Below are 19,620 nucleotides of genomic sequence, written 5' to 3'. Positions count from 1 at the left end.
GGGTGCCGGCAGCTGGACGGGATAAGTAATGGCCGCGGGGTGCCCCCCCCCCCCGACCCCCCGTTAGGCTTCAGCGTACACGACCGGAGAGACCCGAGGGAGCGGCGGGCGTAGAGACCCGGCGGCGCGGCCCGCAGGACACGCCCCCCCACCGAGGCTCCGCCCCCCCAGCTTCTCCTCTCTCCCCTTGAGGTCACATCCGCACCGGGCCGGAAGCGGCGGGTGCGCGGCCGTATTTGAACGGCGGGGTACCGCGCGGCTGCCGCGGTCGCGGGTTCGTGTCCCGCTGGGGCCGCCCGCCCACCCGGCCCCGCCATGCCCATCCGCGCACACTGCACCATCTGCTCCGACTTCTTCGACAACGAGCGCGACGTGGCGGCCGCGCCCTGCGGCCACACGTTCCACTACGTCTGGTGAGCGCGGGCCTGCGAGGGGGATGTGGGCGTTGTGTTTTCCGGTCCCGCCGCGGTACCGGTACCGCCGGCTCCCGTTCTCGCTCCGGTTGCCGTCGCTCTGATGCGCCGTTTCGCTTTGCAGCGGCACCCGGTGGTGCCGTCAGCCCGCGGCCTCCCCACTGCGGAGCCGGCAGGTTGCTCCGGGCAGGGTGTGTGTGCGGAGGGGCCGGTGCCGTGCTCCCGCTGCGGGTGTTCTGGAAGTGCTGGTGTCGGAAGAAGCGTTTCTCGGTCAGAAATAAACGCTGTGTGCGGGGAGGGAGCGGCTGTTTGCTTCCCGGGGCCGGCCGCCTCTTGACCAGGGGCACAGCTCGGGCTTGCGCTCCTCGAACGGCCGGCGGAGGAGGGAGAGCTTCCAAAGGAAACCTGCCAGCTCCAGGTTGTTGCGGTGCTCCAAAAATAAACCCTTCTGAGCGTGACGTGATGCCTTGGTTGCAGAATGCACTCGCAGCTCTCCCGGGGAGCCCGGCAGGTTGGTGTTCATCATCGCGGGGCACAGCGGCCCAGGCTCCCTCCCTCCACAGATGTGTGTTTGGTGTCAGCAGCACCCTTTGGAGCTGACCCTGCTGGGGATCTCAGCTGTTGTATCCTGATACGGCAGCTCCTGCGCTGTTCTTTGTGGCGATCTGAGTGCTCCTGCAAAGCTCTGGTTATTCAAAGGCTCTTTCCTAGGGAGATCTGAGTGCTGTGAAGGCTCTGCCCTGGTAAAGATAAGCTCACGTGCTAAATTCAGCTGGGAATTGTCTCGGGGGTGAAGGAAGGGTGCCTGTGCTGCAGCACAGTGTTCCTGTTAGCTGCACCTCTGGACTAAATGCTTTTTCTGGTTTTAGCTGTGAAAAGGAGGTGCATCCTGCTGTCTTCTGGTGAGCCAGGGGGCTCTGGGAGCAGTGCTCCTAGGGTTTCAGGATTGACCACGTGTTTCTTTTCCTTTCTCAGTCTGATCCAGTGGTTTGACACAGCACCTAGCCGGACCTGCCCGCAGTGCAGAATCCAGGTAAAACCATCCCCTGTGTACACCTCTCTATGGCACAACTCTCTGCAGATGCCCTCAAGGAGCTGTGGCCTAGGCCTGGGGTGGTGTGAGGAAGAGGCTTAGGGTATGAAACACAGTTTTCTGTCACTTCAGGCTCTCCTCAAAGGGTCCGAGAGCGATCTCCCTTCAGCAGCCATTCCAATCAGAGGGGTGGTCTGGGGGTGCCCTGCTGCTGTTCCTGTTGTAGCTTTTCCAGAAAGGGTCTCTAGGTTTTCATGGCTTTTATTTAGGCTGAGTAAGCATTGTCATAATGATGGAAAGGGCTCAAAGGGGTTAATCAGGCCAGGTTAATCCGACTTGTGTTTCTGGAGTACCCTACCCCTTGCCATCAGGTAAGCAGCCCCTTCTGCTGCATGTGGTCCTTGTAATTGAGGTGCTTTGCAGCACTTGGCTCTTTATTGAGCATAGCAAAAGCTGGAGAGGGAAGGAGGGATGTGAAGGAAGGATGTGCTTCTGAGACGGGAAGCCAAGGCTTGGGAATCCAGTGGCTTAACTGGGACCTGAACTTCTGAAGTCCTTTGTGTCACCAGCCTTGATGCTGCCAGTAGGTCTTGGTGTGTAGCGGCTGCAGGAGATGTTGACGCACACTCAGATGTGGGTTTTCAGGCAGCTGCAGCTCGGGATTGTTCTGTGTTCGTGCTTCTTTTTTTCTCTCAAGGTCTTGGCCCTTGTTCCTTCCCTGACTTGTTGATTCCCTCTGTTCTTCACTGCCTCTTACATCTCTGGGTTACCATGGAGTTATCGCGAAATAACATCTCATGTAGCAGTAACCATGCAATTAGCTGGTGTCATGACTGTATATAATACTTAAAACACAAAGCTGTAACTGCATGGGGGAGGTGTGGAGAGCTATCAAATTCAATTACAGCACCTTCTGCCTGCAGAAAGCATCACGTACTTCTGTCTTAGGATTTGGCATCATGTTAGCTCAGCGTCAGCTGCTTGGGCCTTAGCTGCCAGAGAACAGACTGCGCTTGATTCAGAAATGCCTGAATCTTTCTGCTGCAGCTCAGGAGCTTGGCTGGAGTCGCGCTCACAAAACTGAGTGGGGGGGTCTGCTGCTCTTCTGATGAGCCAAAGCAGAGCATCGTCACTAACGGCATTGAGCACGTGATCTGACTTGTCTTTCATGGCCTTGTGACAAGATGGTACCTTTTCCACCCTCCATCTGTCTTCAATATCCGTTGTGTTTCTGTATCTGTGCCCATCAACCTCTTCTGTCTCCTGTGTTTAGGTTGGCAGAAAACACATCATCCATAAGCTGTTTTTTGATGTTGCCTTGGAGGAGCAGGCAGTGCCGGATGCAGAGACCTTGCAGGTAATTTGGCTATGTGGATCTGTTGTGTGATGCTTCAGCACCCTGAGATCATGGTCTGGGCTGCCCATCCTCTGCCAGCAGCTGCTTCCTGAGCTGGTGCTTACAGTGCTGTGCTCATGTTTCAGATCTGAAGCACATCAGTGTCTCCTGCCTGTCTCTGTTCTCCCTCTTGGTGCTCACCCAGTCTCAGCCCTGTTGCAAGGAAGTCTCCATACGGTGGTTTAAGAGCTCCCCCTGACCAGGACTTGTGAAGCCTCCTCTACTTCAGTGCTCTTTCTTCTGGTTCTCACCTTGCCTGGAAAGCTCCCAAAGCAGCACCAAGCAAACATCCACCTGCCGCTTCTCCCTTGGTGTGCTGAAGCCTTGGGGATGAGGCTACAGAGCTCTTCCAAAAGGCAGCAGAAGGAAAATCCCAAATGCAGTTAATTGCTGCTAGTGTCTGTGGCTTGGTTGTGTGTGAGGTCTTCTTACCCCTTCATTAGAGGAAGTGCCCTGTCCTCACTTGCGTGCAGGTGGGCTTGTTTGCACAGACTGTAAGGAAATGGGACAGGGTGGTGAGAGTCATGGTTCCCCAAGAGAGATTAGAAATAGATTGCCTGAAGCTGCACCAGCAGTGGTGACAGTGCTGAGGCTGGTCCCTGGGGAGGATCCTGGCTGGAGCTGGTTCATGTTCTCTAAGCTCCACTTTTAGGTGTAGAGAGCTGGGGGTGAGAAGGGATGAATGCGCAGGGGCTGTTCCACTGTTCCATGTTCTCCTCCTTTGCTTAGCGTGGATGAAACATGGCTCCTTATGTCTTGGAGTTGTCCCAAAAAAGTAACTGGTTGACCTTGGTATAATGGGATGCTTGTACCCTCTCATGTTTAGAATCAGCATGTGCAGCAATTACCATAATTAGCAGTTGCCATGACAATGCTATATGTATATCGTATGTTTTTAAAATAGAGCCAGCCAGACTATAATGTCAGCAGCACTGCCGTTCTCCAAGATCGCTAATAGAGGAACTGCAGGCTGAAGTGTGTGTGCTGAGGAAATGAAGATGCATCTCTGGGCACTTGAAGCTGTGTTCCTTAGAAGCAAAGCAATGGCTTGGAGCAGATAAACATTGCCTTTAGTACATACTCCGATCTGCTCTCACAAATGTAAATACATGAGTGACTCAGAAATGGGTTGACTGGAGAAAATTGCCCTAGAAAAAGCTTTCTTTTCCCTCTCACCCCCACCCCAGGATCTAAGATGGGCTCCTCCAGGCAGGCTGTGCTGAAGAACTGCTCCCGTGCTCAAAGGCAGGATTGTGCAGCCACCCCTGCACAACAAGCTTGATGGTAACTCATCATCTCCTACACAGTTTGCTGTGTGGCTGTCAGAGCAGCATCTGGCCCCGAGTGTGCAGCTTCCCTAATGAGAGTGCTGAGGTCACTCTAAAGGCAACCAAATATTTTTGGTGTAGATTAGCATAGTTAGCTTGTATGGGTGTTTACTGCCTCATGCACTGATTCGGCTTGTTGCTGGGCTGATGCTGGTTTGTTACACATTTCATGTGTGCTGCCTTGTTTCTGAATGACATGGAGCACCTTAAGAGCATGGCTGACTATCAGGGGTGGGATTGGATTTAATGTCTATCTAGTCTGGAGTGATGATGGGGTATCTGTGTGGGTAGAGATACCCACATCACTGTCTCTATGGTGGGGTATCTGATACTGGGCAGGGCGGCAGTTCAGCAGAGCAAACACATGGTGGGCAATCCCCCAGCTCTTTAGAGGCTGAGAATTGGTGACATCCTCAGCCAGAAGTGATTTCACCTGAAAAAGCCTCCAAACACAGGGTTTGTTGCCAACCACTGCCTGTCCCTCCAAGAGCCTGGGCATAGAGTGGTACTTCGCTCTGAAATCAACTGGAGCTATATCTCTGCAGCCTGCAGATGTTCTGAAATGAGCATTTGGCCTCCTTCCATGGAAAGGTTGGGCTGGGGCAAGGCAGTGTGCTAGGAAGCAGAATATTAGCTGTGGTCCTCTTGGGGCTCTGAAGAAGTGGTGGCAGGGCTGCTTTGCTTTGCTTTCCATCACCAGCATCAGCTTCAACTGAAACACTGGAGGGGACTTAGTTCCCTGGAGTAGCTGCAGACCACAGGCTGAACGCTGCGACATGCCTGAGTGTTTTTGGGTGCTGAGCCTGGGTTTATCCTGTGTTGCTTTTAAAGATGGTCCTTGGTGATTAGAACAGCCTCCATGTGGCTGTTTCCAGAGTGGGAAAAGTGTGAGGTTTTGGGTGTAGCGCTGTGGTGAGACCATCTGGAACCTGATGCTTCCAGTTGCTTGTGATTTGGGGAGCAGACAGCCCTTCTTCCAAAGGAGACTAGGAGACTTTGTCTTGTTCAGCCAGGTGAAGAAGAGGAAAGAGGAGAATTCCTGCCTGTAAACCTGCTGGGGAGGGTAGAAACCTGGGAAGACAGCTGTCTGTGATGAGGATATATTAATTTGATCTTGGGGAAAATGTGGCCTTGTAACTCAGGCTGGCAGAGGGAGGAGAGCTTCTATCAGAGGAGTGAAAATTGGGAGCAGTCTTTAGGAGCTGTGGCGGAGGATGAGGATGAGGGATTTTGGATTAAGTTGATGAATGAGGTAATGTTACATAGCTGCCTGCAGTAGCCTGGGATTTCTTTGCTATCATGCTAATTAGCACATCTTGTGAGCTCACTAATCGTTACTGAATAGGACTCTGAGGAAGCTTCTCCAGAATAGCTTCTGCAGCAGAGCTAATTCCATGTCAGCCCTCCAGATGTTGTCCCCCCAGGGTCAAATCCAAGTCAACTCTGCTAGGTTTTCCATTTAGTCCCTCCTGCTTGCCAAGCTTTGCATCCCATATTCTCTTTCCTGCCTTTACTGTCGGTAGCAGAGCTTCACTCTGGTCCCGTCAGATCCGTGGTCACTGGCAGTGCTATTCTCAGCTCAGATTTGCATGTAGTGTTCCGGGCTGCACAGATTTGTGTGCTCTGCTTCAGTACTGTGTTGGCATTTTATTGTGGTTTTATTCCACTGCAGTTCCTGCCTGACTTGTTATGTGCTTTCCTCTGCAGTTCTCTAACACAGCTTTTTAAGTCATCTTCTGTTGACTCTTTCCTGTATATATTTGTGTCTCTCTTATTCTGTTTGTTTTTTCCCCTTTTTTAATATTATATATAGATAGCCTCTCTTTATAACCTCTCTACATTTTATTTGACTATTTGCCAGTGTTCATAATTCCTGTTGCTATAATTTAAGCTATGGGGCATTTGCTGCCTCTTTTTGATCCTTAATGAAGGCGTTGGAAGTATTTGATGTTCCTCAGAGCCTTGTGGCACCCAGGAGACATTACGCACTCTCATATTGCTATGGTATGGATTGGTTTATGGGTGATCTATTTGTGGCTGTTCAAGTAAGCTGTCAGCTCGTACCTGCTTCCTGAATGGCAGTGACTTCAGGGTCAGTCAGAACGCTGGCTGGTGCCTTTGGGCTGTGTGCTGGGTGACCTTCTCAGGTGTTTGGACATACCCTCCTGTCTCCCACCAGCACCTGATTCAAGTTCACTTCAGTTCAAAGCAACTCTCAATCCAGTTAGTCTGGCAACATCCCTGCCTTATTGCCTTGTTTAGGTAAAACATTATAAAAATTGCTCCTGTCTGATTTCCTGTGTTTCCCTGAGAGCCTTCCAAAATTATTCAGCTAAAACAAGATGACTGACAGTGTGAGAAATACAAGGTTGACAAGGCTAAGATGAAACTGCGATCTTCTCTTCTCCCTCTGAAGGATGCCAGTTGGAGGTGCTCTTTGCATACCCTGTGATAGTACTTGCTTGTAACTTGGTGCTTGCCACTACCGCCGTTCCCTTCTTAGCACCTGGCTGGTGCAGATGTCCTGCTGAGAAACCTCTTGGGTTCCTTTAGGATGTGGTGAAAGCTTCTCTTTCCTAATTGGGTTTTCTGTGTTGTGTTTCAGAATGAACTGGACAAGGTGAAGGCTGAGCTCTCTGTGAAAGGTGAGTCCCATCTGCCTATGGGGGTCAGCAGTCCATGATCAGCAGGTCCTCGGCTCTGCCTGTGCTAGGTGGCTTGCCCAGGCCTGAGGAGCCCCTAAGCAGAGCCCACCCATCTCTGTAGCTGGGGGTATGGTGCAGGCTGCCTTTTCTAAAGGTGGTGAGACCACCTAAAGCTGGACAAAGCTTGTTTGACAGAGCCAGAGGCCAAAGCCTGGCCCAGCTCTGCTGTAAGCGGGGAGCTTTCTGCAAGTGTGGAGACATATATGCAGTTTTCTTGCTCCTCTTCCTAATCACAAGCTCCAGCTATATCTGGAGCAGGCTTGCTGAAAGCAAAACCCTTGGTTTGCTCACTGGGAAACTCACAGCTGCTCATGGTAAAGCCTTGTTCCCTCCAACAGATCTAACTGCCCAAAAGCAGCAGTGGGAAGGCTTTGGATGTGTTTGGCTGTTGCAGTGCCACATGTGTTGCGTGAAGAGCAGACGGAGTTCAGTGTGTGAGCTTCCATTTCCCCATCTTTAATTTTAGAGGATGTTTGAGGGAGGCAGGAAAAGCAAAAGCCCTGGAGACTTGTCGATGGGTTTTAAGCATCGTCTGTAGGCAGCTTGTCATCAGAACATGAGTCATGAGCAGCAAAAGGAAAATGTCACTCTGAGTGACAGAAATCCAAAGACACAGTAGCAGAAGGGGGGGGAAAAAAAAGCTCTTTAAAGAATGCTGGGGGCTCACCCACGCCACAAGAGTCGTCTTTCCTCTGCCTTCCCTGCATGCACGAGACAGACATGAATAGCCAGTAGATTGAGGATTCGGTCCTTAGCCCAAGAGCAGAATTGGATGGTCTGCAAGTCTCTATTCTGAGGCCTGTTCTCTTGCCAGCTTAGTTGAGTTTAGTGACTTGGTAGAGAGCCAGATCTTCTGGGGAAGGTGTCTGGGATTCTTGCTAGGATGTTATCCAAGAAAAACTGCTCGAAGGCCTGCTCATCTTCTCGGCTTCTGGTAAGTAGAGGTTGGATTTGACATTCCCAGTCCCATTCTCTTTTCATATTGGAAATGAGAAGCTCCTTCCCACCTCCTGCCTCATTTGCTGCGGGCACTCTGCTCTCTGGTGGTTCTTGTGTATAAATTCTTCACTTTAAAGATGTGCTCTGTGCTGTGCGCTGTAGAGGAGCTGTGTAATTGCCAGTCACTGATCAGCTTGCAAATGGCTCTGGAGGTGCTGAGCTCTGAGCAGACCCAGCAGGCGCTGTGGGAGGCACTCTGAATGAGCTGGAAACTAATTCCTGCAGCATGGGGAGGTTCGATTCCTGCCATCTGCCTCTGGGCAGCTGGGAACGGAGGAGGGGGAAGCCCAAGCTCTTTTGGTGGATGTGGAGTCCCTGCAAATGAAGGGGGGTGCCTCCAGGCTGTGCTGCCTCTGGTGAGGAAGGGTTATTCACATCAATGGAGAGAAAAGGTTTTGCTAAGGAACAAATGTTTCCCATGGCAGCTCTGTGCTTCTGCTGGGATAGGCTCCTCTCTTCTTCCCCAGTGCCATGTGTCTCTTTTACTGTTGCATCGAGCAATGAAGCTTGCTCTGCAGGTCATGCTTCCATGGGATGTGGTGGCACAATCTGAGACTGGATTGATTGCAAGGAGAAGAAGCCCTGTTGGAAAGGGACTGATTGGCTTCCCACTACTGCCAGGCTGCAGCCATGGGCAGTTTGGGCAAAGGCAAGAGATACTGAGCTGAAGACTTTAACCTGCTCTCAGCAGGGTTAGAGAGGTTCCCTCACTGCCCAACTGCTGCAAGCTTTCCATCGATGCTAGCTGCTCCCTGCTTAGGTCTGTCAGCTTCTGATGGTGGTTGTTGCTTTTTGTGATGTTCTTTCCTTGCCTTAACAAATCAAATTGAATTCTGGTGGTGTTTTACACCACCTTCTCTCCTGTGGTCAGAGGCATGTGCTTTGTTCCTGGATTGTGTGCATGGGGAGGGACAGCAGGACTCAAAGGTTGTGCCTTGCAAAAGGTGGTCGCTCTGGGGAGTCTACTTGAGCTGTGGCATGTCCTGTGAAGTCCCCAGTGCCCAGCAGAGCTCTGCTTTACTGCCTCTTCCCCTTTGACATAGGTGCAGCAGTGTGGTGGATCACTGCGCACAGCTGCCTGACAGCCCAAGAAAGGGCTTCCTGATACAGAAGACTACACGTGGAGAGGATGGGCTCGGGGCTGTACTCTCCACCTCTGTGACAGCTCAGTGCAACTAGAGAGAAAGGCTTTCCTTGTGCAAGCCTGGCTTTGAGAGCATGCAAGAGTTAAGATGCAGCAGCGTAATGCTAGCAAGGCTGGCACTGGAAAGCTATTAAAGGGAATTTTTTATCTTTAGTAAAGAAAATCTTGAAGCCTGCTGGCAGTGGGAGAAGCAAGTGCTCAGTATAGACCCTGGTGCAGACAGCACTTGGGGAAATGTGTCTCTACAGGAACAGCCACCTCCTAGCAGCCTGGAGCCTGAGACCGCAAGCAGTGTCTTTGTCATGCTCCTGCTGCTGTGGGGCAGCTGAGGTCTGGGTTTCCAGGCCATGACCTTTTTCTTTTTTCTTTTCCAGAGAAAGAAAAGCGGGAATGCCAGGCAGTTGTGGATGGGCTGAGGGACACTCTGGATGTGCGCAATGCCACTATAGAGTCGCTCCAGAAGGTGCTCGGAGAGACAGAGATGTTGTGCTCCTCTCTCAAGGTACCTTTCCTTTCCCGGCAGGACTTCAGCTCTAACAAGTGCATGGTCAGTGTTCATTTTGTTGAAGAGCTCTGCAGGCCCTGCTAATAAAGGGATTGTCCTGGTGGGATTTTGAATCTGGTGCCTTGAGATGCCTGTCTCTTGATCTCTGAATGGCCAGAGGGCAACGGAGCTGGGTTTTCATTTTGGCTTTATTAATCCGAAGTGAGTGGTGTTGCTGGTCTTGAGGTCCTGTGTGTGCTCCACCTGGGGGTGATTCAGAGGTGTGAAAGCCAAGCCTGTGGTGGCCCTGGTTGGGGGGGGGGGAAGAAGTCCAGCCTGGGGGTTGCTGACTGAGCCTTGCTAATGAGGTGGCAGTGCTGATCATAAAGGTAGCAGTAAGAAGACAGAGTGGGAACTGGCCCCAGTGCCCCATTGCTGAAACACTGGCTCCCTGCGGTCGAATGTTCTCCTGAAATGGGTTTAGGCCAGGCGGGATTCAAGGAAAATTAGTTTGTTGGTTTGATTGGAGGAGAAGTCAAACTGAAATATACGGAGGGGGAGTTGCAAGCTTCAGCTGAGTGGGATTTGATCCAGCTAACTCTCCTGTCTGTATTCTGTTGCCAGGGCTTCTGTTTAGTTAGGCTAGTAATGTGTGAAGTCCAGGGATCAAATATTCCTGTTGTGTTTCAGCGTGCAGTGACTCAGTGTGTAGTCATGTACTGTGCGTAAACAGCAAGTGGAAGAGCAGGAGCTGCTTTGTTGAGGTGCCTTGTAGTGAGCACAACAGCTTTGCCTGGCTGGGATGGGCACTGCTGTGTGAAGAGGACATGACAGTCACAGGAAGATGGGGTGCAGGCATGTGGGGTTGTGAGCTGTAGACTGAAAGGCATGAGAGGGGTTGGCTGCACTTCCTAAGATCTCTGCTGCTTGGACCTTTGCCCAATAGCCTGAACTGCATCACGTTCCTTCACCTGCGAGGCCAAGTGGTCCAGGGAGACCTCATAGATGTTGTTGCTGGGTTGTCTTGCTCATGTCACCTGCAGCTGGGCTCCTGTGGGAGGAGCCAGCCCTGGAGGTCTGCCTGACACCACCAGTGTGGGGCTGTCACAGGGCAGGAGGACAGATACAGGTAGGAATTGATGCCAGGCAGGTCTTGCTGTGAGCCAGCACAGCTTTTTTTGGTTGTTTTTTTGCCTGAACATGGGATTATATTGAGTCTGCTTGGGTGTAAAGGCAGCCCCTGTAAAGGGCCATGCCAGAGATGCTCATGGGATCCTGGGTATATCAGGATCTGGTATACCAGTGACAGGATACTCCTGTTGCTCCCTAGTCCTGCAGAAACAACTGTGACAGTGGAAGCTGGTGTTTACTGCTCAAGTCAACAACTCTGTGCTTGGCTTTCCTGCCTTGGCACCTCAGAGGATGCTCTGTGGTTATCTTGCCTGCTGCAGAACCCTCTGTGTGTGCTTAAGTCCTTTAAGAGAAGCTGGGCAGGATGGAAGGATTAGGGGCCTGGAGGTGTCTCTTTCTGTGGTGTACAGGGCATTCTAGCTGAATGCCAAGCACTGTCTTATACTGCATCATTAAAGATTAAAGCACTAAACTTCTGCAGTGAAAATATAGATTTAATTAGCCATGGTGCAGGTCAAGCCCACAGGCTGCAAACCATTCCTGTCTTCTGCTAGCACTGTCTGATGCTGCTGAACCTTTGTGTCAGAGTTTGCTGCCCTTTCAGGCATGTCTGGGGCTGGGGACTGCTCCAACCTGGCACAAAACACTGCTTCAGGGACCTGAAATGTAGAGAGCTCTGGTTAAGGAGAGCCGAAGTTGGGCTCTGCCTTAGCAAGAGTAACATGGGAGCCTGCAGCGCTGTCCCTCTGCAAAGTCCCAGCAGTTTCACAGCTGTTTGGCTCCTGTGGTAGAGAGCAGATAAAATCCTTTAACTTCTGTGTGGAAGAGAGCTTTACGAGTGATGGTCTTCTGCCAGGCACTGTGCTGAAACCAAGCCTGAGCCCTTTGCAGGCGCTGTGCAAGGTGCCCAGGCACACACCAACCTAGACAACATGGATGCATTTAAACGATGCTAATTCTGGCCAGCTTCCCCTGTCCACACTGCAGATCGGTGCTTTTCCGGCTCAGCCGAGGTTCTCTGTTACTGCTGCCTGCTACTGGAGAGCCTGGTGAGGTGATGCCTGCAGTGGGCTTACAGCCTCTCCAGGCAGGTGAGAGAAGTTCCCTGGGTGGGCGTCCGGTTTGGATGAAGTCTCCTGGAAGAGACGCACTCAGCAATTCCTATTTATGCTCTGAGCAGCTAATAGAAGGAGAATTGGGAAGGAAAATAAAAGGATCAGCTGTGCACGGAGGAGAAAGCAATAGCAAGGTTTGCTTGCTGTGGGTTTGCTTTTGACAAACTGTCACTGCGTACAGGGGACTGCACAGCCCCACAGATACTTCCAGCTGAACAGAGGCTATGGTGTGGTTTTGGCACCAGATTCACCTTGTGCTGAACACTGAAACCCTGCAGCACTTGCAAGGAGCAGAGCTGGGGGTGCAGCAAGGAGGGAGCTAAACTCTTCATAATCCTGAGCTGCTGAGGTGGTGATAGCATTAAGAGCCAATGTGTGCTCCCAGCTGCCCGCAGTGCGCATAAGCCAGGATGTTTCTCTGACAATCCCTGGAGCCTTCCTGACGGTCTGTGTGTGCTTGCTTCTCTGCAGAAGCAGATGAAATTCCTGGAGCAGCAGCAGGAGGATAACAGAAGTTCAAAGGAGGAGGCCCGCCGCCTGCGAAACAAGCTGAAGACCATGGAGCGGTGAGATCCCAGCTCTGGGCCTTGCTGGTGGGCTGCATGCCTCTCCCCTTCTCCGGGAGGGAGGGGAGGGTCCTGCTGTGCCTGCTGCAGCCTCCACATGCTGGCTCGTCTCACCCCATGAGGTTGGAAACTGGTGCATTGTAGCAGGTCTGTCTGTGCTTTTGCCCCTGCTGTGTTTCCAGACAGTTTCAGGAGGGACAGAATCCCAGCCCAGGAATGCAGTCAGCTTCAGGGCTATAGGGCCCCAGAGCTGGGACATTGGCTCCATGTGCATTATGTGTGTGTGTGCAGCTGCCCCTTCTCTAGTCCACGTAGGGCTCTTTGTCCCTAGCAAAAAGCCCTGCCTGTGGTTGGGCAGTTGTGTCTCTTCCCCCACAACATCCAGAGTGCCTGCAGCAGGAGCTTAGGCTGCACCAGCCCCTTGGGGGGGACTCAGGGCTTCAGTTTCTCTCCCAGCTGTTTGTGACTCATGAGCTGAGGGGACCATTTCTTTTGTGCAGCATCGAGCTGTTGCTTCAGAGCCAGCGCCCTGAAGTGGAGGAGATGATCAGAGAGATGGGAGTCGGGCAGGCAGCGGTGGAGCAGCTTGCGATCTACTGTGTCTCGCTGAAAAAGTAGGTGCTGTGAGCTTGGCACTTGGCTCGTGCTGTCCTGGGTGTGCCATGGGAGAACCCTCTGCCAAGTACTAGCAGTTACATGGGCAATGTAGGGCTCTTGCTGCCTGCTTGGGCCTCCACTGGGTTTTGACTGACAGATCCTGGGGACCTAGATTGGAGCCTGTCACACTGAACTGTTCCCGTTGTCACTGTAGTGACATGTGTGTCACCATGGGAACTGTCTCCAGAGTTGTCAGTGCACCTATAAGGTGATTATTATTATTCCTTCCATTTCCCTCTCCTGCCTGGGGGGGAAATGAGTGGATGAGGGTTGCCGGCTTGTACCCTCTGCTGCACTGCACTGTGCAGCTGTGCCTCGATTGCTCTCCAGTAAGGAGGATCTGCAGTGCTGCCCTCCCCTACCTGGAAATCCATCTGGTCCTGCTGGGCAAAACCACAGCTTTTTTTTTGGGTCCGTTTTGATGGCAGCTGAATAATTGCAGCTTTGATACAGAACTGTAATGAGGCAAGTGTCCCTGTGGTGTAATTGGGAATGGATGGGCATGGCCAAGAGTGTGATGTCTCTGAAAAGTCACTTAAAGCAAAGCCCCTTCTTTGCTGCCAGCATGGAGGCTGCTCTGTTGTCTGTCTTTTCCAGTGGCAACAGAAATGTCTCTGCAATTGGCTTCCATTTTGCTGGTGAAATCTGTTCAGGCCCTCTTCTCGGGCATGGTATTCCATGCAGCTTTTGTCTTCCCCATGGTGTATTGGAATGGTTGACTCATTGTTGGGCAGTCTTGGGATACTTGAGTCTGTTCCATAAAGGCCTTTGTGTCGCCTGGCTTTTCTCTGGTGGTTCTGCAGTTGCGGAGATTCAAATTAAGGGTCTTGGCTTGTCTCTGAGAAGCTCTAGCTCAGTCCTGTCACCAATGAAATGCCTCTTCTGGTATCTTTGAAGGGAATATGAAAACTTGAAGGAGGCTCGGAAGATGTCTAGTGAGATGACAGAGAAACTGAAGAAGGAGCTATTTGCTGTCAATAGCAAGGTAAAGGGAAAGTGTGAGTCCCAAGGGTGACATGGGGCTGTCAATAGCTGTGAGCCCTCTGCAGTGACCCCCTCCCACACTGCGCACTATTTGAGTGGTACTGGTGGTGTGGAGGTGTGAGGCTGGGGTTTCTGGAGCAGGCTGTGATGCTGTGGTGAGTGAGCAGCTCCTGGGCTGCTCACTTGTCAGTCTCAGGAAGACTGGTGGGGCAGTGTGTGCAGAGCCAGCCAGAGTTTGGCAGGGAGCCTGGGCTGGAAGGCAGCAGCCTGCAGGTGCTCCGCTGCTCCCACTGGGTTCTGGAAGCAGCACTTCATCCCGCCATGCTGCCGAGCACTCCGCTGCCAGCCCTCCTGCTGCAAAACTGGGCCCACAAGAAAGATGGGAAGGGATTTGAAAGCAGCACCAGTTGAGCAGGATTTAGTACTGGCTCGGCACAGCCGCAGTAACACTCGGCCTTGTGCCTTCAGCCAACTGAACCAGGCCAGGGCTTCTGTGTGATGCTGTGCCCAGGCAGGTGAAGTTCCCAAAGTGAGGGCATGGAGGTGGCTCTGCACAGAGCCTGCCTGGGCTGGCACTGGCCTCGTCCAGAGCTTGGAGCTCCTGATGTGCCCCTGTTGCTGTGCTTCCCCTGCTCCAGGCCTGGCTGGGCTCTGTTAGCTCATGTTGGGTATTGCTTTTGTCAGTTTTGGTAGCGAGTCCCTATGAAAAGCGTGTGTGTGTAGCTTTGCTCTATGTTCCCTGGGGCATCCCCATGTGCAAGCCCACAAAGTGAGAGACTGTGGGTGGATTTGGTCTGTTTTTTGTTACTCAGCCATAGCTGTTGTCCCCTGAAATATGGAGAAGGAAGTTCTCAGATTACTGTGCTGCTCCCCAAGTGAGGTAACCTCCTACATGAGGTGCTGCTGCTGGAATCAAGCTGCTTCTGGTGGAGCTAGTGCCAAGCTGCAGTCACCAGCTTGGGTCAGGAGGATGCGAGTCAGTGCACTCAGGGCTTGGCTTGGCTGACAGAGAGCTGACTGTACCCGCACTTGTGGGCTGGCCCAGGCTCCTGAACCCACAAAGTCTCTGATGTGGTGGCAGTCCACTTCCCAATCCTTGCTCCTGGCATGTTTCCCTGTTGAATCAAGCTTGTCCATGTGCCAGTATTGCTGATGCACAACCGTTCTCCAGCCTGTGGTTTGTAATTCCTGTGCTTTGGTGTGTCCACAGTCCTGCAGGAACTCGGAATGCAGCCACCAAGTGTTAGAGCAGGGAAAAGCTGTCACCATCAGGCATAAATGCTCGGGAAATGTTATAGGAAGGGTTGTGTTGAACGAGCAGCCCTGGAGATCCCTCTGCAGGCAGCATGAGGAAATGCTTAGGCATTCGGTTGCTCTGATACAGGAGAGATTGGTCAGACTGGCACAGGAAAGCTGAGCCCTTCAACAGGGAATAGTAGGATGTGCTGCAAAGCATGCTGCACCTGCAGGGACCTGTGATCTCCCTTATCCGAGTGTAACCAGTGCTCTGCTGTATGGGGGGGGGGTTATTCTGCAGCTGCAGAAAACAGTTTTGGAGTTGGAGAAGACACAGGAGGAGTTAAAAAGCACCCAGAAGGATCTGAAGAATGCGGACAAGGAGATCTTGGTGAGCATGTTATTCCTTGGTCTGCAGTCACTGGCAGCTGGCCATGGCCTACAGCTGCAAAGCCAGGAGTTATGCTGGCTTTTGCTTGGTGACTGTTACCCAGCACATCTTGCCTTTCTTACTTGCCCACCTCTGGGTTCTACCTGATGCTGATTTATGGGAAGGGGCAAAGTATCTGCTACTAAATCATTCCTTTTCTCACTCTTGCTTTCCTTTTTCCCTCCAGAGCTTGAAGAAGAAGATAGACATCCTGCAGGATACTCTGAAGGTGCCATCCCCAACTAGAGAGACGCTCAGTCGACTAGTCTTTGAAAGGTTAGTGAAGTGCACCCCTAGATACAGGCAATGGATTGAGATGTCGGGTCCAAAGTAAGAGCTGACAGTTTAACTAGCTGTGGGAGCAGAGCTGTGCTAGTCTGGCAGGCATCACAGCAGCACAGGCGTTTTGCTCCTTGTATCCTAGTTTGTGGGGTTTTTTTTCCTTGTTTCTGACAAGGTGGTGTTTGGTTTACCTGGGAAAAGATGTGTGTTTCAGAGGGCTTGGGTTAGAATGGGCTGGGTTTTGACAAACTCTTTATCACTATGTCCCAACAAAGAAATATCCCTAAAGCTGTTCTTGTGGGTGCCTCAGAGCTGGCCTTTCAGTGAGCGTGTGCTGGTGTATGGGGGCTGAAGATCTTGGCCAGGCAGAGGAATCTAGTCTGGAAAAAGGCATCTCTTGCATATTTACCAAGTCCTTTTGTGCATAGAGCCTGTGCTGTTGCCCCAGGACAGCAGGCTGTGTTGCATACACAAAGCAGCAGTGTGCCAGGGTACACCCTGGGCTCTGGGGGTGCTGCTGTTACAGCACAGGCCATTGAGGGTGAACAGTAGTTTGGGACACTGACTATAAGCTCAGGGATTTGGAGTGTCCTTTCTGTGGCTGGTAAGCAGAGGGGGCTGTGATCCTGGTCCCACTGCTGCCTCAGCTCAGTCGTGCAGCTCTGTCTCCTCTCGTCTGCCGGTGGCAGGTGGTGGCCTCTGGCTGATGCTTTGCATGGCCTTGCAGCCCTGCTCCCGTGGAACTGCAGCACCCAAAGCTCCACCGCCCAGCCCACAGCGAGGAGATCAATCTAGATGCTTCTTTTGATGTCGACACCCCTGAACATCAGCCCTGCAGTTCTCTCTGCAGCCCTGCAAAAAGGCAGAAGCTGGATAAAAAGCCGTGAGTTTCCCCTCCTCTTTCTGCTTCCAAAGGAGATCAAAGTCTCACTTCTGTGGAAGCTGCTGTGTGAGATCAGATAGCTCTCCAGCTGCCTGATGTCGTGCTGCAAGTTTTGTCGTCATCTGCTTGGCCTTGTCTGTCCTTGCCAGCTCCACTTAAACAATGAATCTCTGCTGATTTGCTCCTTGGGCTTCTTGCAGGCCTCCTGTGGTAAATCTGGCGAAGAAGGTGCTGAAGGAAACAGTGGAGGTAAAAGGGCTACTCTTGATTTTTCTGTATCATCTCTTTGATTCCGCTGTTAATAAGGGTGGGATAAAGGACCCATTTTTCTCCGTGTAGGAGATGCTGTCACCACAGATCGGCCCATGTGTAGAACCACTGTACATGCTTCAAAGGGCTGTGCTTGCTAGTCTCCTAGAAATGCTGCCTCAGGCCTCCTGGAATTGGGCAGGAGAGGGAGGATGGGGACCCACATGCTTCTTGCTGCTTATCTTGCCTCAGATGTGCTTGGCATGATACAGCCTGGGGCTGTAGGGTCAGTGAAGGGGGCTGTTCTTCCAGCTGGGTGCCATGTCCCAGGCACTGTTCCACATAAGCCCCAGTGGGAGGTTTGAAACTACTGTTCTTTGGCCTAAGCAGTAACCGTTACCCAGAGTAGCTGTCTGCATTGTTAGTGCTCCCTGTTTATGGACTAAATTCAGCAGATCATGCTGGTTAAAGGGCTTTTCTCATTGTTTTGTGGGACAGAACTGGGCAGATGATCCGGAGGATGATACTCTTAAAGGACTGTTGCCAGCATTCATCAGGAACTCTGTTCTCTCCAAGAAGCCATCTTCGGGTAGCTTGCTGGGTCCACACAGGAACATGGGCACTGTAAGTATGACTGTCCAGTTGGTGAGCATGTCAAGGGCTGGCACTGCACTCCTCTGTCCTCAGGTGACCCTGCAGGGGGAAACGAAGGAGGCTTTTACTTTGCCACAGTGTGTGGAAAATAAATCTTGGAGCGTGACCTGGCTACTTCCCAGTCCTGCAGAGCTCCAGGGATGACAGATGCTCATTCCCTTTCTGGCAGCAGACTAAATGGCGCTTTGCATCCCATTCCTCCACCTCCTTGGAGCTTTGGGTGTTTTCCTTGTATTACTGAGTCCCAGTGACAAAATCCTAAGCTGTTGCTTTGGAGCCTCAGCTTGCTGCAGAAAGTGCCCAAGATATCCAAACTTTACTAATATCCTTGGGTCTGCCTTTTTGTAAAGGTGAGGGCTTAGCATCAGTACTGAGTGCTTCCAGGTGCTTGTTAACTCCACCACAGAAGCTGCAGCCCACAAGGCTCCCTCTTTCCCATAACCAGTGTGAGAAGTAGCCAAGGCTCTGTGCTGCTGTTCCAGACTCCTTTCTTTCTCTCTTCTAGGTGCGGATGGGTTATGATGGCATGGGAGGCAGAACAAAGTTCATACAGCCTGTATCCTTTCTTGCAGCTCGCAAGGTAATAATAATGCTGTAGGATGTTCGTGCTCATCTTGGAGTCCTCTCCACCAACCAACAAAAAAATGGGCTAGGACCCTCAAGGAACCATTAGGTTTCTCTCCATCTGACTCTGACCAAGTCTGAGTTCAGCAAAGGCATCAAGGACCTGAACTTGCTGAGAGCATTATCAGAGGTGGCTCAGGCAGAGGTGTGGATCAGCCAGAAATCGGTGCCACTTGCAGGGACTGCCTCTGCCTTTGGAATCCCTGGGCACAGCCTCTTCCTGGCTGCCTGCTCTCCAGCCTGTCTGTTCCTGTGGGATGCTGCTGCCCTGCTGTGCATGTCCTGGTGGGCAGCCCTGCAGCAGGTGAGCAGAGGCTGGGCTGAGCTCACCCTGTGATGGGGAAGCTGCTTTTCCCTGGGGAAGTAGCTTTTCCGTGGGAAGGTGTAAGCTGTAGTTTCTGTGCCTTTCCCTGCACAGTGTCCTGGCTCTGACATGCAGGGTAGGTCTTGAAACTCTGGCAGATATCCTTAAATAACTCTTTTATGTGCCAAGGTGGGTAGCACAAAAGTGGGAAGTGTTCTTTGGCCCATGGGACAGGAGCATGCCTGAGCTCTGCTGCTGTGAGTAGGGGCAAAGACCAACCTGTCCTGCAGGGAGTCTTTCTGAGCTGTGCCCAGGGAACAGCTGGGTCCCAGGTCTGTGGTTGAGGCCCATCTGCAGCTGGTATTGGATCACTTTTGTCTCCAAGGCATTGGTTCGTACTTTCCTTGACAGTTCTACCTCTAGACAAACCTGGCAGAAATCCGTCCATTAGCAGTGAGGAGCAAGAAAAAGGTCTCCAGGCAGGTGTCTGCAGCTCCCTCCACATCTTCCTCCAGCAGCAGCCAAGCCAGACTGGACAGTTTTCTGCAGTGAGAGCAGCTGGGCAGGGTGGCCATAGCACAGACCATGCTTGCCCAGAGCCTGGCACACAAAGCAATGGGCAACCGCTGTTCTGTGAGTGGCTATGATTTGCAAAGCACCTATGCTATGTGGTGGGTGAGGCAAGTTGCCCTGCAGCAAGCAGCTGGCCTTGCAGCAAGCAGCTGGCCTTGCAGCAAGCCAACAGGAGATCAAGCCTCTGGATAGTGCTTGGACTGATTTACCTCCTTCATTTTACTCTTCTTCCTCCTATTTTCATGCAGAATAAACAGGGTTTTCTCATCTTCTGCCTGCTCAGAGCTCTGCAGTTGCTGCTGCTGTTGGGCTCTGACACCAGGTCAACTGCACTTCTTGGATGCAGCTGCAAGCTGGAAGTGTGGGAAGGATATCTGGGATGTCAGTCTGGAGTAAGAGCCAGGACCTGGACCTTCTCTATGCCTGGAGT

At 52.0% G+C, this 19,620-nt stretch overlaps 1 protein-coding gene across 2 annotated transcripts; it reads left to right on the top strand.

Moving 5' to 3' along the window:
- The first annotated feature begins 278 nt into the window (after positions 1-278).
- TRAIP (TRAF interacting protein) lies at positions 279-19,308 on the top strand. 2 transcript variants are annotated; one of them, XM_057407665.1, is made up of 16 exons: positions 358-413; positions 1,389-1,446; positions 2,494-2,633; positions 2,720-2,803; positions 6,776-6,815; positions 9,393-9,520; positions 12,220-12,314; positions 12,815-12,928; positions 13,869-13,956; positions 15,493-15,582; positions 15,809-15,897; positions 16,631-16,786; positions 16,987-17,035; positions 17,534-17,659; positions 18,195-18,245; positions 19,041-19,308. In XM_057407665.1, exons 3-16 carry the CDS (start codon positions 2,631-2,633, stop codon positions 19,167-19,169), a joined length of 1,242 nt encoding a protein of 413 aa, XP_057263648.1. In that variant the 5' UTR covers positions 358-413; positions 1,389-1,446; positions 2,494-2,630; the 3' UTR covers positions 19,170-19,308. The 2 variants fall into 2 exon arrangements, with proteins under 2 accessions (XP_057263647.1, XP_057263648.1); XM_057407664.1 differs by lacking the exon at positions 2,494-2,633 and having other exon boundaries at positions 279-413.
- The last annotated feature ends 312 nt before the right edge of the window (positions 19,309-19,620 follow it).

This window comes from Pezoporus wallicus, unplaced genomic scaffold (assembly GCF_028554395.1).
Source record: "Pezoporus wallicus isolate ANWC-B61680 ecotype Strahan unplaced genomic scaffold, APGP_CSIRO_Pwel_v1 contig_3568, whole genome shotgun sequence".
Classification (NCBI taxonomy): Eukaryota; Metazoa; Chordata; class Aves; order Psittaciformes; family Psittacidae; genus Pezoporus; species Pezoporus wallicus.
Note: the sequence above shows the minus strand (reverse complement) of the source record. Positions and strands in the feature narration are given on the sequence as shown.

Excerpts from the sequence above, each read along its gene's own strand:
- TRAIP (XM_057407664.1), top strand. The coding sequence starts at position 316 with ATGCCCATCCGCGCACACTGCACCATCTGCTCCGACTTCTTCGACAAC. Across the intron at positions 9,521-12,219 it reads TGTTGTGCTCCTCTCTCAAG|AAGCAGATGAAATTCCTGGA; the intron begins GTACCTTTCCTT and ends GCTTCTCTGCAG. Across the intron at positions 15,583-15,808 it reads ATGCGGACAAGGAGATCTTG|AGCTTGAAGAAGAAGATAGA; the intron begins GTGAGCATGTTA and ends TTTTCCCTCCAG.